General features: G+C 36.6%; 1 protein-coding gene across 7 annotated transcripts in view; it reads right to left on the bottom strand.

Annotated features, from left to right (window-relative positions):
* Window positions 1-22785, bottom strand: part of GPC5 (glypican 5) — a 1453242-nt gene that overhangs the window by 1391631 nt on the left and 38826 nt on the right. For all 7 annotated transcript variants that reach the window (XM_063714990.1, XM_054529150.2, XM_024231053.3 and 4 more), the window contains exon 2: window positions 10947-11108. In XM_063714990.1, coding sequence (XP_063571060.1) covers window positions 10947-11108 — 162 coding nt within the window. The remainder of the gene's footprint in view (window positions 1-10946; window positions 11109-22785) is intronic.

The following is a 22785-nucleotide window of genomic DNA, read 5'->3' as shown; positions in this document are numbered from 1 at the left end:
AACAGGTCACAGTTTGTCTCACTCCAACTCTACCAACAGACTCGGAGACTCCAACGTCTACGTGGAAGCCCCTCCCACAGCCTGGGCTTCTTTAATCCACTACCCTCCAGGCACCTGCATCACTGATGCAACCCTGATGTATTTTACCATTATCAGGCCCCCCTGGGCTTCAATTCTTTTCTTACTATGTCCAGGGCCCACTAAGGATCATAACAGATACAGAAGCTGACCACATCTTGCCACCTCCCCTGCAAACACCCAAGTCACCATGGTGCCTCTTTTCTGTAGGCTGTGATAGATGAGACAACTAGATAGATTGCTTATTTTATTTTTTATTTCATTTTATTATTTTTTAAGACAGGGTCTTGCTCTGTCTCCCAAGCTGGAGTGTAGTGGTGCAATCATGGCTCACTGCAACCTTCTTTTCTTTTTTTTAATTTCAATAGGTTTTTGGGGTACAGGTGGAGGAGTTCGGTTACATGGATAAGTTTTTTAGCGGCGACTTCTGAAATTTTGGTGTACCCATCATCCAAGCAGTGTGCACTGTACCCAGTGTAGTCTTTTATCCCTCACCTACCTCCCACCCTTCCTCACGAGTCCCCAAAGTCCATTATGTCTTTGCATCCTCATAGCTTAGCTCCCACTTATCAGTGAGAACATACGATGTTTAGTTTTCGATTTCTGAGTTACTTTACTTAGAAAAATGGTCTCCAATTCCATCTAGGTTGTTGCAAATGCCATTATTTTGTACCTTTTTATAGATGAGTCATATTCCATGGTATATATATGTATATACACGACATTTTCTTTACCCTCTCATTGATTGATGGGCATTTGGGCTGCTTCCATATTTTTGCAATTGCAAATTGTGCTGCTATAAACACGTGTGTGCAAGTATCTTTTTCATATAATGACTTCTTTTCCTCTGGATAGATATCCAGTAGTGCGATTGCTGGATCAATGTAATCAGGGTAGTTTACATTCCCACCAGTAGTGTAAAAGTGCCCCCTTTTCACCACATCCATGTCAACATCTATTTTTTCTTGATTTTTTAATTATCGCCATTCTTGCAGGAGTAAAGTGGTATTACACTGTGGTTTTGATTTGCATTTCCCCAATAATTCATGATGATGAGCATTTTTTCATGTTTGTTCGCCATTTGTATATCTACGTTGAATAGAAGTGGTGAAAGTGGGCATCCTTGTCTTGCTCCAGTTCTCGGCAGGGAATGTTTTCAAGTTTTCCCCTTTCAGTATAATGTTGGCCGTGGGAAGACAGAGTGATTATTTTACAATCAAATCACACCTATCATAAAAACTCCTGTTTCAGAATAAATGCCTAAGAGGCCCCAGAAGACCTGCCCCAGAAGACCTGGCCTCTGTGATATCCTTTCCGATCACCCTCCGTATGCTCCACACATGCTGCCTCCTTGCTGCTATTCCTCTGACAGCTGAGGCCCACCTCTACTTTAAGGCTATTTCCTGGTCCTGGAATGTGTTTCTCCAAGATATCCACATGACTAACTCCTTCACTGTCTTCAAATTTTTGCTGAAATGCCACTTTTTCCCTGATTATCCAATTCAAAATTGCAGCCCTCTAGTATTTCCGTCCCCCTCACCCGGCTCTATATATTTTTCTAAACATTTAATACATCCTAACTTGTATCTGTTATTATGTTTGTTTATTTTCTATCTTTCCTGGCTGAAATGGGAACTATCAAGACAGGGATCTTTGTTTCATTCACCAATGCATCCAAGCACTTTAAACACAGTGCTGGCACATGCAGGCTGCCCCATGATTGTTGGATGGATGAATGGACCTCCTACCACCTTCAGCCTTCCACTGTACCTGCTCAACCACATGTCAGCGCTCCTCTACTTGTACTTTCTCCCTAGGCACTAGGAAAGAAAGATGAAAATGAAAGCAGTCACACCATCATAGATACAGGTTTTACTATTAATTACATATCTCCAATGTTAACCTTCTACCTGGTTTTTGGTTAATTACCTTTTCTATTTCCCACAAAAACTATTTCAAACTACATAAGCACTTCCATTCCATGTCATCCCCTGTGCTGCAGCAGGGCGCACTGTCCCTATACACATGGCTATTGGGTGTGGTCGCCCCAAAAATTGAGTGTTCTGACAACAGGCAGAAGGGAGAACAAGATGCTGTCATGTGCTATATGCCACATAATAACCATGATAAATAAAAATTAACATCTCATGATAAAGTAAATGGTAAAAATAGATACATTACTGAGTTTTAACATAATGTCTTAGATATTTTTATAGTATCATTATTTTATCTCGCCTGTAAAACTAATTAATGTGGTCACTAACCATCATAGATAAAATTTTGTAGGGTCTTGAAAAAACAAACCATAAGACCTCAAAATACTGAAAATGTTATTTTTTACACTAATTAGTTACATTGGATATTTAACAGGGTAAGTCACACTTCCAAAAACTAAATATTTTGATACAAAAATAGCTATTTAAAAAGCCCTATCAAAAAAGCTGGCAAGTAATGTAATACATCAAGATATATTTCAACAAAATTTGTTAATAGAATTTATAATAGTAATAGGATAGTAATAATTTGTGATAAAATTATTACTCAGTTTTACTCTTTGTTCTTCACATAAAATAGACTTAAATGTATTCAAATGCTCCTTCAGTCTTTGTCCTTTCACCAGCCTCTTATAAATAGGGAAATACCCTACTTTCAATATTAAAACATTTTACTTCATAGAAATAATAATTTCATGACACGTATTTGCAAAATATGTTAGTTGATACCATTGGCAAAAAAAAATCCCATATTCATATACTAAGTGCACAGGGCTAAACTAGAAAACAAAACAAAACACCCATGTGAATTTTACTTTTTACAGCATGCAAGTTTTATATATCATTATCAATATAATGGTTAAGTTTGTTCCATGGGGTAAAATTTTTTTTAAAGAATTCATAAATATTGAATTACAAAATGAGTGTCATACCACACAATGCTTACATTACAATTTTCCCTTGATATATATTTCCACACATTAATTAGAAAAATGCTATTTTAATTAAGCTGATTTTATTTTTTCCTAAAATATTTAGTATAAGAAATAAAAAATCATTTAAATATAATATATTTTGGATCTTAAAAAAATTATTAACTTTGCAGATTATTATTGCTTTTAAAAGCAAACATTCCTAAGGTAAATTGGTTCTCTTTTAAAAGAAGCTAATAATTGTTTATTTCTTTCCATGGATTGCAAAAGTTGACATTTTGCCAAAAAAAAAAAAAAAGTTAACATTTGCAAATATAAAATGAACTCAATTTAACTAATACTAAAAAAAAAAAAAGATTATACACTTTGTCTATACCTTATACAGGATCACCATACTTCGTATGTTTGGTTTGGAAAAATTGTTGCTCCCAAAATATCTAACAGACAACAGGCTGATCAAAAAGTATTCAGTTTACATTCATCCTCAGAGCCCTGTGGTGGGTATTTAATATTTCTCTACTTATATAATAAATGTAAGGGACTGGAAGATACATTATCTCACTATCTGGGGAGGAGAGGAGAGTATCACACAAGAATGCGAGATCTCTGGGCCAGAGAGAATGATCTGAGAATGGTGGCTTCATGGATTGATGTTGGAGGGCTGGAAAAGACTTGCAAAAATAGAAATCAATTTGAAATTATTGAAAGTATGTGGTATTTAGACTTTGTCTTCCTGTATCATCATCATTTGATAAAAGTTATTTTACACATACATCATGAGTGGGTTGCATGTATATAATGTGTGTGTGTTTTGGGAACTGGAAATTGAGAAAAAAATCATATACAGCTAATATGACAGGAAAGAGGCAGACAACAGCAAATTTTTCAAAAGCAAGGGAGCAGAGGTAGGAGTGACTATGTGACTGCAAGCCTTGGGATGTGCAGAAACTGTGTGGGGAGCTTGGATTTCTATAGCACATAAAAAGAAATTCCAATTACTTTAGTTAAAACTTTAAGATGTAGAAATCCAATGTGATATCTGTACCTAGGACAGAAATTTTAAATACATACAAAATACAACATGGTATACATCCTGTAAGTGTGTACACATGTTGGTATGATTTATTCATAAGGGAAAACAAATAAAATACAAAATAAAGAACTGCATGTGAAGAGATATGCAGACACATAATCAGAGAGGACCACACATTTAGAAAACAAGATACAACATTATTATCAGTTCAGTAAAACTTTTAAAATTCTGACAATACTTAAGTGTTAGGAAAAATGTGAAAATATGAGAACGCACACAAACTACTAGAGTGAGTTTAAATTGGTTTTCCTACTTAGAAGAGCAATTTTCGTAAATATCTAGTAAAGTAAACAAGTGCATAGCCTATAAGCCACAATTGTGCTTCTATGTGTGAACCCTGGAGAAACATGCACTCACGGAGATATGATCAAGAATGTTCACTGCAACATTTTAAGTGCAAAAATAGGTTATAAATTATTAAAATATCCATCAACAGAAGAATGAATAAACGTCACATATTTATAAAAATGAATTTTATAAATCAAATTAAATGGATAAAAGGGATGGATAGATACACAGATTAATCTCAAAAACATAACTAGTTGTAATCTCCCAAATGTCCTGTCCTTTACTCAACACATAAGTAGCATTCAAGAGTCATTTCTATGATTCCCTCTGCATAAGATTAAATGAATATAAGCATGGCTGTAGTCCCAGCTCAGGAGGCTGAGGTTGGAGGATTATTTGAGCAACGGAGTTTGAGCCCAGAGGTTTGAGAAATTGAATATCTTATTTTAAAAAGCAGGTGAATGGAGAATGAGAATATAAATAAAATTTATGTATTTTCTTCCTTTATGCTAACAGATACTAGCTACTGTTAAGGAAGAAGAAAGGAGGGAAGGAGAGAGAGAATCTCTTGTTTTATTTCACAAGTCTTCTTGCTAAGTATCATTCATTTATTCATGCAGTTCATTTAATTATATTTGCTGAGTATCTGCTCCGAGTTTCAAAAATTAAAAACAAATAGCAAAATGATAAATATCTGATTAATGTCAATTCATCTTAGCCAATAGATGTATAGTTCTTACATTGAAAAGATTTAACTGAAAGTGTGTTTAATATAAAATCAAGAACTGTTTCACCAGCTATAAGCAAATTACTGTGCTTGCAAGATGAGATTACCATAGCCATAGGTGATATTATCATAACTATCATCTGTCAGAATTAAAACAACTAAAAGTTTGCTTCTTAGAGTTTAAAAAAGAAACTTGGAAAACTAAACCTTATCTTAGATCTATAGTTAATATTTTTCTACTATTGATATTATTTCATATGAAGCGAGCTTTACTTCCAGCTGAAAAGTAATTTAAGCTCTTGCAACTTTTATCTAGAACAGGAAAATTGCTTGGTTTCTCATAAATAACATAACCCTGTTGACACCGACTCAAAAGAAACAATTTTTAACATTGCAGAGATAAAGGACAGTTGAATAAAGACCAATTGCACTGATAGCTGCTGTATTAGATAACACACTAAACCATGCACTGCCTAAAACTGAACAAGGAAAAGAATGCAATCCCATTCACAATGCCACTGACATAAACACTATCATGTGCCCCTTTATAGTTTAGAAATTAATAAACCAATAAATATGTTGGCATATTAGGAGTCTGAATGATCCAGTAAAAGTATAATGGATTTAACATTTTGACACTGTGTAAATTCTAAGTACCTAATGATGCTGGCAACCAGTAGGTGCTCAAAAGATATATTAAATGCATCAACAGAGGAATAAAAGAAAAGAAGAAGAAGGAGGGAAGGAGGAGAGAGGAAAGGAATCTCTCATTTTATTTCTGAACCATTTTCTTGCTAAGTACCATTCATTCATTCATTCCTTTATTCACATAGTTAATTTACTTACATTCGCTGTATATCTGCTCTCAGTGCTAGACATAGAAAGAAACAAGTCTCCCCAACACTACCAGCCTAGGCTGCCTGTTCTCTTAACCTTGATCAAGTAATTCTTAGTGTTAAAAATAGCAATACACCTTTATCCTTCCTAGGAAAAATTTTAAATATAGTCCATTTCTGTAAAGTATAGCTGAAGTGACTTAAATAAGATTAATGTACTCTATGCTTGATATTGTAACATTTATATAAATCTATTTGTCCTCATATTCATTAATATATTTGAATATTAACTATATCCTGTGTCTTTTGCTATATATATATATATATACTTTAGTTTTACAGTAGCAGCTATGCGATAGCTATACACTTTACAGTAACCAGTATCTGTTAGCATAAAGGATAAAAATCCATAAGTTATATTCATATTCTCAATTCACCTGCTTTTTAAATATATTTAATTTCAAGCATATTCCTACATTTCATTAAAAATAGCAATCATTTTTTAATAAATTCCTGAATCTAACATTTCAACCCCAAAGGACAGGCTTGCCAATTTTCAAAAACATATAATCAAGGAATAAAAATATAATTAGCCAAGAGATGAAATCAAAAAAAAGTTAAATAATTTTTGTTCTAAATGTCACTTATAGTCAGACTCTAGCAATAACATTTTTTTAGAATTATGCATTTCCAGTTATATATATAACTGGAAATTTTCCAGAATAAAGACTTAGTATTTACCATATATTTTAGAAATATATGAGCATAATGAAGTTGAGAGAAATAAGAAAAGGTTCATTTCTAAGGAAAGATATAACATTTTAACCTTATCTTCCAAATATGAAAACAAAACACAAGCTTCCAATAGTGTCCTCCAAAATATTATTTTTTATTTTTTGAAAGTCATGTTGAAATTTTTGCATAGTTACAAATTAAAAAACTAAATTTCATTATTTTATTTAAACAGAGATTTAAAAATTGAAAAATATATAAGCTGGATAAGAGTTGCTTTTTTACAGAACATGATTCTCCATCAATTTCCCCTATTTCTCCATGCACCACACCATACTGTCATGTATAAATAAACAAAATATTTATAACAAATATTTCCAAAATATTTTTAAAGCAGAAAATCTTATAGCAAAACCGCCAATGGGAAACAAACTCTTGGATTATCCTGGGCTGTTCTGCTTTATTCATGAACATTACTAAGCCCCTGAAAATGAAGAACAGTTATTGTTTGCACTGTGACAAAGCCAACATTCCTCCTTGCAAACAGCACTACTTATTCATGAACAGCAACTGACATAAGGATAGCAGTTTTCTTTTTCTGCCCTGTGAAATACTTCATGGGTGATTGCCCTTAGAATATAGTGAAGTCCCAGGTCATAATCATGAGTCCTTCTAAAAACAGATTTTTGGCCAGGCATGGTGGCTCATGCCTATAATCCCAGCACTTTGGAAGACCAAAGTAGGTGGATGAGTTGAGCTCAGGATGTTCAAGACCAAATGGGGCAACAGGGCAAAACCCCATCTCTATAAAATATCAAAAATTAGCCAGGCAAGGTGTCATGAGCCTATAGTCCTAGCTACTCGGGAGGCTGTAGTAGGAGAAACACTTTAGCCTGGGAAGTTGAGGCTGCAGTGAGCCATGTGATCACACCATTGCACTTTGGACTGGGCAACAGAGCGAGATCCTGTCTCAAAAATTAAAAATAATAGAAAAAATGAAAATAAATAAAAAATAAAAGCAGATTTTTGTCTGTTTTGTTCATTTGAAGAAAATGTGGGCCGAGCATGGTGGCTCACACCTGTAATTCCAGCACTTTGGGAGGGCGAGGTGGGTAGATCATGAGGTCAGGAATTCAAGACCAGCCTGGTCAACATGGTGAAACCCCATCTCTACTAAAAATACAAATATTAGCTGGGCACGGTGGCACGCGTCTGTAATCCCAGCTGCTCGGGAGGCTGAGGCAAGAGAATCACTTCAACCTGGGAGGCAGAGGTTGCAGTGAGCAGAGATCATGCTGCTGCACTCTTGCCTGGGTGACATGCCGCTGCACTCTTGCCTGGGTGACAGAACAAGACTCCATCTCAGGAAAAAAAATAAAAAAAGAAAGAAAGAGAGAAAGAGAAAGAGAAAGAGAAAGAAAAGAAAGAAAGAAAAAGAAAGAAAGAAAGAAAGAAAGAAAGGAAAGAAAGAAAGAGAAAGAAAGAAAGAAAGAAAGAAAGGAAAGAAAGAAAGAAAGAAAGAAAAGAAAATCTGCCTAAAGCAAACACAAATAAATTTCTTTAAAAAAAAAAAAAAACAGAAGAGTTGTCCTAGAGGCTAATTCTAGCCTAAATGGAATATACATAGGCAGTGGACTACAGAGCTCAGTGTGAATTTCACATAGGATAATCTTAGGTCTCTTCTAACAACAGCTGTCAGCATGGCTTCCTCTCTCCCTCATGCATTTTTAACCTCCCAGCCTTCATCTAACAATAGTGTGCCCTCTGCTAAATCCCCAGACCCAAGTGATCATCCTCACTGGCTGTATTCAAAAGATTGCTCTAAAACATATGTTTCCATGGGGTCCCACAAGGTCCGTGAGGAAAGAGACCATACTACATCCCATTCCAATGTCTTTTATAACCTACAGTGTAACTCGGAAAACAGAATAATATTGTTGAACTAGGAAATATAAATGAACTATTTGAAAACTAAAAAATCAAAATGTAGCAAATCTACTTAACATCATTTGAGAAGTTAATTGATTTCTCTATTAAATTTCTCTCAAGTAGACTGTTTCCCAAAAAAATGCGTTGGCGGCTTCCTTCTTATAAAGACTTTATATTGTTTTCAGATATTTTAACTGCCCAGAAACTAGATGGAGGGCATTTTACTTAATGATAAGGTAACCTGCTCATTTATGGTACAGCAAAGTGATCTCTCGTATTGCTTTTGGCATATATATTTAAGCTTGTTTTTATGGAAATAAGCCTGAAGCTACTTATTCAATTCAATAAAAGTGGGTATTCTCATAAGGGAATTTGGTTCCAGAAAAGTTAGCCTTTAGGCAAATTTCTTTTAAATTTGTCTTCCCTTGCGCTTCTTAAATAAAACTTGACATCTACTAAGGAAGAAATTATAATTTATTATTAAAAAATCATATTTAAGAATGTCTCTATACTTTTTATAATTAATTTTTAAATAGCAAAACTCAACCTAATGAATAAAGCAGATATAATTTAGTAAGCAGAAAACAAAGGTTTACATAAAATTAGCTGACACTTCAGTAGAGATGATCTCCTTAACATATATTTCTACTACTGAGATAGTTATCACTAAACTTTTAGCAGTATCACCAAAACTTTTCACTAGCCTCAATCCATCCTAAAAGTCTAAATATTCCAGGTTTCCTAACCCTTTGAACGTAATGTGCTCTATCTTGATCACATATCCAAGATTCAATATGAATTCAGTTCACCTTTTTAAGCATATGACCACCTACCACAAACTCTGTTCTGCTCAGACTGATATATTCACTGCGTGGCCTCCAAAATGTATATTTCATATTGTACCTACTATCCTTTTCATTGGAAGAAAATATAATTTTCTGTAGATGGTTAACGGCTTCTAACTCAGCTAAATCACAAATCTTTGTTTAAAATGTATATCAGTAATTTTTCCTCCAACAATTTCACATGAATAAATCCTACAATAGAAATAAAGTTGTTTTGTAAGGCATCTAAAAGAGTAGCTAAATTTATAAAACCTTAAAATCTGACATTTCACACTTTCTACAAAAAAGCATTAATTTATCATGAACTACAATTTAACTTAAATTTTATTCTGATTTATTGCATTTATTTTATTTAATAACTATCATTTTAAAAATTAAAGAGCTCTGTGATTTACTTATATATGTACACAAAGCAAATTATTCAAATAGATTGACATTAATGTACTTATTTAAAAGGAACACTAACAGAAGTTATATTCTGCATTGAACAAAGGTAATAATTTGAAAAGCTGTATAATCTAGATATTTTCATTCTAGTCATATACAGAATAGCTAATGCTTTATAAGAAGAAAAATAAATTAAGCTATTTTATTGTAGTAATAAGGAATTTTACAGAAGAGATGACTAAAATAAGAAAAAGATCATGTATTTTTCAGTGTGCCTTGTAATTTTATAACCCATTAATTTTATATCCGAACATATTGCTTGAATCAAGGTTGAGTTCTGGTCTTAACTGACCCTTAAACATCCAATTAACATTTCCTGTTTTACTATTTATCAGACTTGCTTGCACTTTGATATATTCCACTGGTGTTCTTATGAAAACCATATGAGATTATAGCAAGGAAATCTAAAGAGTATTTCTTCAAATATCAGGGGCCTGTTGCGGGGTAGTGGGACAAGGGGAGGGAGAGCATTAGGACAAATACCTAATGCATGCAGGGCTCAAAACCTAGATGACGGGCTGATGGGTGCAGCAAACCACCATGGCACATGTATACCTATGTAACAAACCTGCATGTTTTGCACATGTATCTCAGAATTTAAGGTAAAATTTTATATAAAATAAAATTATGAGACATCCAAAACAATTTTTAATAGATAAATCTATAATTACCCAGTTAAAAGCAATGAGATTTTATGTTATAGAACTTTTCCATGAAATCTAATAATTATGTCTGTTCATATTAAAGTACAGCTATGAGTCAGAATGTTGGCAGACCTGGAAGAACCCTATAGCAGTATATATTTCCAACGATCATTTCACTAACATAACAGTCCAACTCAGTTTCCCCAATCCAACTCAATATATACGCCCACAATGACCTCAGAAACAAGTTTTGAAGGTTAGAAAAAGTTAAAACCTCATTTTATACCAGAATATTATGGAAATACAAGGAAATAAACCCAGCCAAGTTTGCCAGTGTAACTATCTTAGGCAAATTACATAACACGGCCAGTCCTTAGTTGCAGAATTCAAGATCCACTTACCTTGAAAAGCAGCCGCATTTCGAGATATTAGAAACTTTAATGTAGAGCTGGACGTTTGAAGAAATTGCTGCATATCCTGGCGAGCCGCAATCTGATATCTCTCCTCCATCTTCCTGGTGCAACATGTAGGCTTTTTGGATATGCAAACCTGAAGATCAGGTCCTGGAACACACAACATTTTTCAGAATGATTACCTGTTCATTTAACAAGTATTACATATTATATATCAGGCGTTATGACCAGTCCTGCACACAAAGGACTATGTGAGGAATGGATTTGCTAGAGTACTTGCCATAGGAAATTTTATCCATTGTTCATTAACACAATCATAAACAAAATATTCTAAACCATTAACTTTGCTCAAATATTATATTAACTTCTTGGTCAAATATTAAGTATCTCCACTCAATAGAAAGCAAATGAATGATTATGTAAGTACAGAGCTCAATCAAGAAAAAGGTTTTGTTTTTGTGGGTTTTTTGCTTATTTTATCAATTCAGCCAAAATTGTTTGAAATAAATATGTTATAGATAATTACGTGGACTAAAAGAATTGCTTTTCATGGGGAAATGAAACTGAATTTTGAATATTACATAAAGGTCAAAAAACTTGACCTGATTTCTCAGCTGCCATCAGGCTTGTGCTGCTTGTGAAGTAGGCTATCTCTGCAATCATGACAGGCTGGGAGATCAAGGCCCCCATGGGCCCAAGCTCAGCATCCAAGATTCCACTCACTATATAGCTGGCGAGAGACAATTCCCTCCTTTAAAAGCACTTTTTAGTTGTACAGTCATATTTAGAAGAATCCTGTGAGGATGTATATTGCATGAAATGCAAAGTTATTAACATATGAAATGTAAGAGTTATGGTTACAAAAAAACCTTTGCTAGTATCACTAAACTCTCATCCTGGTAAAGACCCAGAACAAGCACCTTTATGCACAGCAGATATGCTAGAGGACAGAGAGGAAAGATGTGGAGCACAAAGAGTTAGTGCCCAAAGAGGAAACCCTGATGGAGAGAGTTGATGTGAGCCCCAGGGCATTCCAAGGCTACTAGATTATATGTAAAGCTCAGGACAATTTTATTTACATAATGGCCTAATATGGTTATTTCCTTACTTTAGAATAAGAAGAAGAATTGTGGCCCTTAATCTCTGTGAGTTTCAGAGGTTCCACATTAGTTCTTCATCAACCAATTTTAGATCAGCAAAATAGGTGCATGCAAACAGACATACACACAAGACTCATGCACCTAACAGCTACCTTTCAAGACCTTCCTACTTTTTCACATAGAGTTGGCCTCAGGTCTCAAATTTCCAAAAGTTGGTTCTGGGTCAGATGAAAATATATGAAACCACTCTGAGCTTCCTGTCAACATGGGACACCAAAATCTCTAACAATTTTGGCTATAGTTTGTTTAAGTCAGACAAATAACAAATGACAGAATTTCCACACTTTACAAAGGCTAAGAAACATAAAATATCTGTAAGTGTCACAGTAGGTAACATTTTGGCAATTGTTTTTCACTTATCTTACCTAAAGTTACATAAGAGAAATTCTACTTCAAACAGTAAAATTATTTGGGAAAAAAAAAAAAAGCTATCTTCTCAGCTTTATTCCTAAATTTAAGGATTGAGGAATTAGCATCCAGAGAAAAGCAATAATAGAGATTGAGGAAAAGAACTAATGAATAAATATTAAAGTATATAAACATATTTAGTGTAGGAAAGACTGCTGAGGAATAAAAAGAATAATAACAGCAGATCATAGCAAATATCTCTTTGGAATTTAGATATATAACACTGTTGTGTTAGACCAATTCCTAAACATGGCCTGTGAAGGCCTCCAAGTTGTGATCCGTCCTTTCCTCCCTCCCTCTCCAGTCTCATCTCTGGAAACATTGGCCATTGTACTCTTCCCATCACACTCTGGCCTTATTTCAGTTCTCCATGTTCACCAGGCTCTCTCTTGCCACAGAACCATTTTCCATGGTCTTCTCTCTATCTCAGACACCCTTACCCTACCTGTTCTCAGGCGCGCATGCAGCAAACCCTCAAAGATTGACTTATCTCTCCTTGGCACATTTCCATCCGTATCACCTATAAGATAAGCTTAAATAATTTACAGTTGGGTCACAGTGAAAAGGGAAAAGAGTTGACAGGAAATGTGTTCCCTACATTACTATATCAGTCCAAAAGACAGAAAAGATGAACAACATCCTCAGGGAAAGAGCCACCTCTTACATTTTGTTCACAGTATCAGCACAAAGGGCATAATAAGATGTTTGGGTGATATAAAGCCCAGGCTCCTATTGTAAATAGAACAGGCATCATAAGCAAACAAAGCTAGAGCAAACCCAGATACTATTATGCATGGTAACTAGAGGTAACTGAAGATTTCAATGCCTGGCTTCGAGGAACATGGCATGATCTCAGAATTCTATGAGACAGCAACAGTACACAACCCAGGCTCTGGAGTGACAGTCATGTTTCTAAACAGTAAAATCAAACTCCAAAAGAAACAGAGTACTAAAAACAAAACTAAAAATTAAACAGTATTTGCCTCAATGAAGGAGACTTCAACCAGAATTGTGGGGATGTTTCTGAATTCTCACCCAGAAGCAGCAGTAGTGGTTAATACGTCTTCCTTTCTGTTCTCCAGCATAAGAAATTTACAGATATCTACATGGTTGTATATTTTCAATATGTTAAAGAAGAACATTAGGAGGTATTCTGGAAATATGGTGGCAGCGGCAGTGGCAGCATAGTTTTCACTATCTCCAAATCCCCACATAAAACCAGATAGAACTAGAAAACAAACCCCCAAAAAACAAAAACAAAATTAGGTGACATGATATCCCCACAAACTTTAAAATACAAACAGAATGGGGAGAAACCAGCAACAGGCACAAGATCTTCACAGTATCAGAGCAGGGCATAGGGTAGAAGAAAGATGCAACAGAGGAATGTCTGAAGGATCTGAGATCAGGAGAACCCCAAAATAGTGAGCAGGAGTCACAGGAAAGCACAGCAACCCACTTGAGAATACAGTAGCTCCCCATTTAACTATGGTTCCACTTTCTATGCTTCCAGTTCCCCACAGTCAATCACAGTCTGAAAATATTAAATGGGAAATTCCAGAATCAAAAATCTTATAAGATTTTGCCCAGGCATGGTGGCTCATGCCTGTAATCCCAGCACTTCGGGAGGCCAAGGTGAGCAGATCACTTGAGGTCAGGAGTTCGAGACTAGCCTGGCCAACATGGCGAAACCCCATCTCTACTAAAACTACAAAAATTAGCCGGGCATGGTGGCATGTACCCATAATCCCAGCTACTCAGGAGACTGAGGCAGGAGAATCACTTGTAGCTGGGAGGTGAAGGTTGCTGTGAGCCGAGATTGTGCCACTGCCCTCGAGTCTGGGGGACAGAGCAAGACTCTGTCTCAAAACAAACAAACAAACAAACAAACTGATAAGGTTTAAACTGCTTGCTCTTCTGAATAGCACAATGAAATCTCATGCCTTCCTGATTCATCCCACCTGGGGTGTCGATCACCCCTTTGTCCAGGAGATCTCCGCTGTCTATGCATCCCACCAGTTAGCCACTTTCTAGCCCTTTTGGTGGTCAAGAGAACACTGTCCCGGTATGGCAGTGTTTGTGTTCAAGTAACCTTTATTTTACTTCAAAATGGCTCCAAAGCACAAGAGTAATAATGCTAGCAATCTGGATTTGCCCAAAGTGCTTCGCTTAAGTGAAAAGGTGAAAGTTCTTCAGTTAATAAGAAAAAATAACGATATGCTAAGTTTACTAAGATCTACATAAGAATGACTCTTCTATCCATGAAACTGTGAAGAAGGGAAAAATAATTTGTGCTAGTTTTGCCATCGCAACTCAAACAGAAAAGTTACGGCCATGGCGTGTAAGTCCTTAGTTAAGATGGAAAAGACATTCAATTTGTGGGTGGAAGACATGAATAGAAAGATGTTCTGACTGACAGCAATTGGGTTTGGTTCTATCTGATGCTTCGGGGATCTACTGTGGGTCTTGAAACATACCCCCTACAAGTAAAGCAGGGCTCCTACAGCAGCTGAAATTGGGAGAATTTTGCCCCCTCAATCATTAAATGTGTTCTATCGATCCATGATAGAAAAGAAGGAACAAGAGCAGTCCCCACCCTAGTAAACAATCAAACAGATCCAACAGGACTCCTTTCCAGGACAGAACCACACGCAGAAGAGAAACGCTGTAAGTGAAATCAAAATTCAACAGAACAGGGATTCAAGACACATAGAGAAAGTCTAGCCCAAAGTGCAAAGGAAAATAAATCCAGAAAATAACATAAAACGAGCTGCCATATTTTTAAACACTATACAACATCAACAAAAGAGGAAGCTCTGCAATGTTAGAGAAGCTATGCTGAAGCCTGTCTCAATAAAAATGTTCAGAAAAACAAACATTAACTTCATATAAAATGAACAACAAAAATATTGAGGTCAATACTCAGAGTTACTATAATAAAAAAGAGAGTAAGAAACAGAATAATATCCCACAGACAAGAAAAAATATGCTGGAATGATATGCTCCCTCCAAAAAAGATCAAAAACTTAGCCATACTATTTCAAAACAAGCTGAAAGACAATGACACAAAACATGAAAGAACAACGTATGTCAGAATTTTAAAACTCAGATATGAGGTGATAGTACTCAGGATAAAAATTAAAGATAAAAGAAAATAATTCTAAATGAAGCCTTACCAGAAGGAACACAAAAGCCAATCACACAAACGTAATGCCTTAAGAGAAACAGAAAATGAAAAATAAAAATTTTGAAAAATCAAAAAGAATGAAGGAATTTGAAAGATAGTGACAACAAATACCAAAGCGAGATATTGATCATGTAAGCCCCTGAAGGAAAAAACAGGATAAATACTAAAAACTGTATTTTATGTCATCTGAAATTGTTGTGAGTCTAATATGGGATAAACAAATAAGCAATTTTGGAATGTTCTAATTCTATCCTCTAATTCCATCCTGTATTCTTGAAAATCCAGATTGTTAGTGTGGAAGAACGGAGATACAGACATGATAAAGAAGAAGTTAAGTAAGACTCTGTAATCTTGAATTTGAATTACAAGTAGTAATATGAACTCATAAAGAATTTTACCTTTAAAAAGTATATAATTCCTACCTTCCCTGAAAACACCCTAAAACAACCACTAACCAGATAGCAAAGGGCATTCCTCATGCCTGGATTATGGTCTTGAAGCATCATTTCCTCAAGAAGAAATCAGCGCTTCTTGAAGAAATGACTCATTCTTCTGGGGCAGAAAATCTGTCAGATGACAGTCTGACAGTCTGACTAACATCTTACATAGCAGATAGCAAAGAAGCTGTCAAATAACTACCACGCCATATCAAAAAACACAGGAGCTGTGTTAGTCTGCTTGAGCTACCATGACAAAATACTATGGACTGGAGCTTAAACAACAGAAATTTATTTTCACATAGTTCTGGAGGCTAGAAGTTTAAATTCGGGGAGCCCACTGGGTTGGTCTCCCGTTGGTTTGCATCTGACCATCTTCTCTCTGTGCCCTCACGTGGCCGTTTCTCTGTGCATGCAGACTCCCGGTGTCCCTTCCTCTTATTCTCATGACAACAGTCATGTCGGATTAGGGTCCTACCCTCGTGGCCTCATGTAAAGTTAATCACCTGCTTAAAGGCCCCATCTCTAAATACAATTAAATTGGGAGCTTTAATATAAATATTGGGGAGACATGATTTTGTTCATGAAAGAAGCCACCCTCAAAATGCTTGCAGTGGCCAAATATGAGACAATTTGAGTTTCAATAATAATCGTAATGGATTACAACCAATCAAATATGCTTAAATCCATGGGATTGTATTGATTTTTTAAAGTTTGTCAGCTTTAGAGGATGATAAGGGAAGATTATATTAATTTGGAAAATAGTAAATAAAAAGAAAGAAGCAAATAGGTATCCTTCCTTTTGGATATGACCTGTACCAGTAAATAACGAAACAGCAGATGGGAGAAGCCTCTCTTCATAATAAATAATAAGAGAAATAATAAAATTTGAATGTCACCATTAATCTCCAAGGAACTGATGGATATAGGCATTAAGCAACAGTAGCTGCTAAAATGACAGAGACAACCAGACCTTAAGTGCTTCCTACAGTCCCTGCCAAATACCAACTAACGTCTTGCCGAAGGAATCAAACCTGAGTCTGATCTTCTCTCCAAATCCAGTTGCCAAACTGGAAGAAACACAAAGCACTAAGGAACATTTCTGTACGCCACCATGAGTATGCAATCAGCAATATACAGACTAGAAAACTCTGAAAGCCAAATGGTCCAGATTCTCAACAGATACATAAGGAAAAAAAAGAGATGGAGGGAGACCTGGTATGTTACAAGAGTTATACAAAATAATAAAGTTCTAGAGATCTGTTGCACAACACTGTGCTTATAGTTAGCAATACTATAACATACACTTAAACATTTATTAAGACAGTAGATGTCATGTTCTAGATTTTTATCACAATAAAAAAGGAGAGACATAGAAGATATAACAAATGTTCTTTAAATGGGCAACACATGGAAGTGATAAAAACTACTTTTTAACTACTTTTTAAAAAAAGAAATCATTATAAAAATAGTATAGTGGTGACTTTAGTGATAACAAAACATTTTGTTAATAGGATGGGACTCATGGAAGGACTTTCAAGATACTGACAAAAGTTCAAGCTTTCAACCTGGGTGGTAGTTACAAGGGTGTTCAACTTATAATAACTTATTAAGCCATACATTTGTGTGGCTTCCTGTATCTGTGCTTTATTTAATAATAAAAAATATTTTTAAAGTAGGATTGCTGGTTGATAACACACATTCTCCGTTTATTTCAACATTTACCTCTCCTCTAGTTAACTTACAGGATTTTTATAATTGTAGCACATGTTAGCTTTATTGATGGTAGACATAGAAAAGAGTCTTTGGTATCAATACATTGAGATCAAGACGTACTTATATTTACCAGAGTGGATATTACATGTTATGTAATACCAAATGCTCACCAGATGAAAACAGGGCCTTGAAATTCACAATAGAAAAATGATAATTTGTAAACTTGCTCCTCCTACCTTTTCAGAGACTATCTTCTTTGCATACATCCAAGAACTGAGAGGAGTCTTGGAAATTTTATAATGGCAGAAGGGTTTCGACTGAGACACAGGTAATCTTTCATCTATGTAGAATAAAAAATACTTAAGACCATTAATCTAGAACAATCTGCTGAGAGCTAGCCAGCATCTGTGCCTCCTGCTGGAATATTCTTTGAAAATCCAGGAAAGCAGAGGTCCCAGGAAAGCAAAGCTTTCTCTCTTCTGCTGAAAATGAATTTGATGGTACAAAGGTGCAAGGTTTGCAAATGCCATAGTCATTTTCAAGCTCAGAGTAAAGTCTGGATCCACCATAGGTTCTCCAATCACCTGCAATATAAAGAAATCTAGCCAATACAACAGCAACAATATTTCCCAGGGTAATAGCATGCCAAACCATTCTACTTTCTTCTATGATTTATTCCACAATTCAAAGGGACTTTATACTTAAATGAAGGTCTGATAACACCTCTTTAATGGCTACTCAAGTTCCCTGCCCTGAAGTGAAAATAAACCTTACATGTCCAAGAAACAAAAACGGTCTGACTTGCAGTATGGCTACACTATCTTACAGATAGAAACCATTAACTCTGGGAAAATATAACAGACTTGAAAGCCCTAGAGAATGGACAAAAGAGGAGAGATTCTGAAGAGGAGTCAATATTTGAAGGAACAAAAAAAGCAGGGGATTAGTTTTCTATCTCTGTGGCTTTTAGCCTGAGGATATTCCACATACAAAGTGACTCAAATAGAAAACTCATAGTTTTTCTGGATTGAAGAACTAGAAGACAGAGGTTGGGGCAATCAGAGCTTCTAGAAAGTGAAGGGTGAATACCAGGGAAGACAGGGGCTGAGAGCAAGAACCCCAGTTTCTGTGTAAACTCTGCCCAACCTCTGGCTGACCCCTGAACCACACCTCACATAACTTGAGCAGTCTATAAGCAACCTAGCTCTTGGCAAGCTAAGGATGAAGGAACTGAATGAAAATTATAGTTGTTGCCCAAGAGACACAGTGACAGTTTGAGTCCAAACCAGTTAAATTACTCCTAAGACAAACATATCAAAACTCTTCAAAGGAATATAATAGAATCCAGAGTCAGAATAATATAACATCCACAGTATCCAAGGGGCAATCTAAAATTACTGAACATATGAAGAGTCGGTATAACGTGACCCTATTCAAGAGATAAGCCAATAAATTAAGGCCAGCCCCAGATATTAGAATTAACAGAGAAAGGCTTCAAAGTAGCTATTACAACTATCTCCAATGAGGTAAAAGAACATAAACTCAGAATAAATTATAGGACAGAGATTCTCTACAGGAAAAAGAACAAAATGGAAATTCTGTAACTGAAAAATATAATATATGAAATAAAAAATTCACTGTATGAGCTTGAAAGCTGAGTAGAGTTGACAGAGGAGAGTCAGTAAACTTGAAGATAGATCCATAGAAAATATGTGATCTGGCCGGGCGCGGTGGCTCACGCCTGTAATCCCAGCACTTTGGGAGGCCGAGGCAGGCGGATCACGAGGTCAGGAGATCGAGACCATCCTGGCTAACACGGTGAAACCCCGTCTCTACTAAAAATACAAAAAAAATTAGCCGGACAAGGTGGTGGGCGCCTGTAGTCCCAGCTACTGGGGAGGCTGAGGCAGGAGAATGGTGCGAACCCTGGGAGGCAGAGCCTGCAGTGCGCCGAGATCGCGCCACTGCACTCCAGCCTGGGCGACAGTGAGACTCCATCTCAAAAAAAAAAAAAAAAAAAAAAAGAAAAAAAAGAAAATATGTAATCTGAAGAAGACAGAGAAAAAGATTAAAAATAAATAGATGGATGGATAGATGGATGAAAGGAACAAGCCTTAGGGACCTGTGGGATAATAGCAAAAAGTGTAACATAGGTAAGATTGGAGTCCCAGAGGCAAGAAGAGAGAGAAAACAGGGCTGGTAAAATATTCCATGAAAAAATTACTGTAAATTTCTCAAATTTGATGAACACCACAAATTAACAAATTTTAGAAGCTCCTTGAACCCCAAGCCAAATGAATGCAAAGAAAATCATGTCTAAGAACATTATAGTCAAATTAATAAAAATCTAAGAAAAAAGGAAAAGGCAAGAATCCCAGGATGTAAACAAAGGGGAGAAAAAACAGGAGATGAGGTTGGTTCATATGGGGCCTTGTAGAAGAATTTTATTGCAATGATGATAGCAACTTGATTACAATGACAGGAATAACCTGATTTTATTTTTTCTTAAAATTTCACTCTAATGGTTATTTTGAGAATCAGTGTTTCTGTATTGCAAATGAGAGTTAGGATTAGGGTGAAAGTAAGAAGAGGACAAGTTAGATATATATACTGAACGTAGAAGATAACCTGGAGAGCAATGCCTTGAGTAAGACTTGGCAGATGATAGAGAGAGGGGAATCAAGGATAATCCTTAGATTTTAGCCTGAGAAACTGCATAAATTATGAGTACCATCAAGAGAAAAGGAGAATACACAAGCATCAGGTTTGCAAGGAAAAAAAAATAGAATTCAGCTTTGGAAATAAGAAGACTATTAGACATCCAGTTAAAGATACAGAAATAATATTTGAATATGCAAGTTTGGAGCCCAGGAAAAAGATGCAGATTGAAAGTATAAACTGGGGCACTTGAAACAAAGGATGGTATCAAATACTGAAGATTTTTATAAGATCACCTAAGGAGAAAGTTTAGTTAATGAAGTTTAGAAGGTCTCTCAATATTAGCACTATTTATACTTGGGGCTAGATAATTCTTTTTTTTCTCAGGCAGCTGTCTTGAACCCAGCAAGATGCTTAGCAGCATTCCTGAACTCTACCCATTAGATGCCACTAGCATGTGTATGCACACACACCAGCTATAACAATCAAAATGTCTCTAGACATTGCTAAATATCCCCCCCGTTGGGTATAACCATCTCTGGTTGAGAACCACTGGCCAACACAAAGCCGGAGTCATGCCAATATGAATTGGAACAGAGAAGGAAGCCTTCAAAAGAGCCTGGGAAGGGTCTTGAGCCAAGATGGACGAATAGGAACAGCTCCAGTCTACAGCTCCCAGCGTGAGCAACACAGGAGATGGGTAATTTCTGCATTTCCAACTGAGCAAACGGCACACCAGGAGATTATATCCCGCACCTGGCTCAGAGGGTCCTACCCCCATGGAGCCTCGCTCATTGTTAGCGCAGCAGTCTGAGATCAAACTGCAAGGCAGCAGCGAGGATGGGGGAGGGGCGCCCGCAATTACCCAGGCTTGAGTAGGTAAACAAATCGGCCTGGGAAGCCCGAACTGGGTGGAGCCCACTGCAGCTCAAGGAGGCCTGCCTGCCTCTGTAGACTCCACCTCTGGGGGCAGGGCATTGCCAAACAAAAGGCAGCAGAATCCTCTGCAGACTTAAATGTCCCTGTCTGACAGCTTTGAAGAGAGTAGTGGTTCTCCCAGCATGCAGCTTGAGATCTGAGAATGGATAGACTGCCTCCTCAAGTGGGTACCTGACCCCTGAGTAGCCTAACTGGGAGGCAGCCCCAAGTAGGGGCAGACTGACACCTCACAAGGCCGGGTACTCCTCTGAGACAAAACTTCCAGAGGAACAATCAGGCAGCAACATTTGCTGTTCACCAATATCCGCTGTTCGGCAGCCTCCGCTGCTGATACCCAGGCAAACACGGTCTGGAATGGACCTCCAGCAAACTCCAACAGACCTGCAGCTGAGGGTCCTGACTGTTAGAAGGAAAACTAACAAACAGAAAAGACATCCACACCAAAACCCCACCTGTAAGTCACCATCATCAAAGACCAAAGGCAGATAAAACCACAAAGATGAGGAAAAAACAGAGCAGAAAAACTGGAAACTCTAAAAATCAGAGTTCCTCTCCCCTCCAAAGGAACACAGCTCCTCACCAGCAATGGAACAAAGCTGGACAGAGAATGACTTTGATGAGTTGAGAGAAGGCTTCAGACTATCAAACTACTCCGAGCTAAAGGAGGAAGTTCAAACCCATGGCAAAGAAGTTAAAAACCTTGAAAAAAAATTAGACGAATGGCTAACTAGAATAACCAATGCAGAGAAGTCCTTAAAGGACCTGATGAAGCTGAAAGCCAAGGCACGAGAACTATATGACAAATGCACAAGCCTCAGTAGCTGATGCAATCAACTGGAAGAAAGGGTACCAGTGATGGAAGATCAAATGAATGAAATGAAGCGAGAAGAGAAGTTTAGAGAAAAAAGAATAAAAAGAAATGAATAAAGCCTCCAAGAAATATGGGACTATGTGAAAAGACCAAAACTACATCTGATTGGTGTACCTGAAAGTGACAGGGAGAATGGAACCAAGTTGGAAAACACTCTGCAGGATATCATCCAGGAGAACTTCCCCAATCTAGCAAGGCAGTCCAACATTCAAATTCAGGAAATACAGAGAACGCCACAAAGATACTCCTCGAGAAGAGCAACTCCAAGACACATAATTGTCAGATTCACCAAAGTTGAAATGAAGGAAAAAATGTTAAGGGCAGCCAGAGAGAAAGGTCGGGTTACCCACAAAGGGAAGCCCATCAGACTAACAGCTGATCTCTTGGCAGAAACTCTACAAGCCAGAAGAGAGTGGGGGCCAATATTCAACATTCTTAAAGAAAAGAATTT

Source organism: Pongo abelii, chromosome 14 (assembly GCF_028885655.2).
Source record: "Pongo abelii isolate AG06213 chromosome 14, NHGRI_mPonAbe1-v2.0_pri, whole genome shotgun sequence".
Taxonomy (NCBI): domain Eukaryota; kingdom Metazoa; phylum Chordata; class Mammalia; order Primates; family Hominidae; genus Pongo; species Pongo abelii.
The sequence above is the reverse complement of the archived record's forward strand: the minus strand, read 5'-3'. Positions and strand labels throughout refer to the sequence as shown.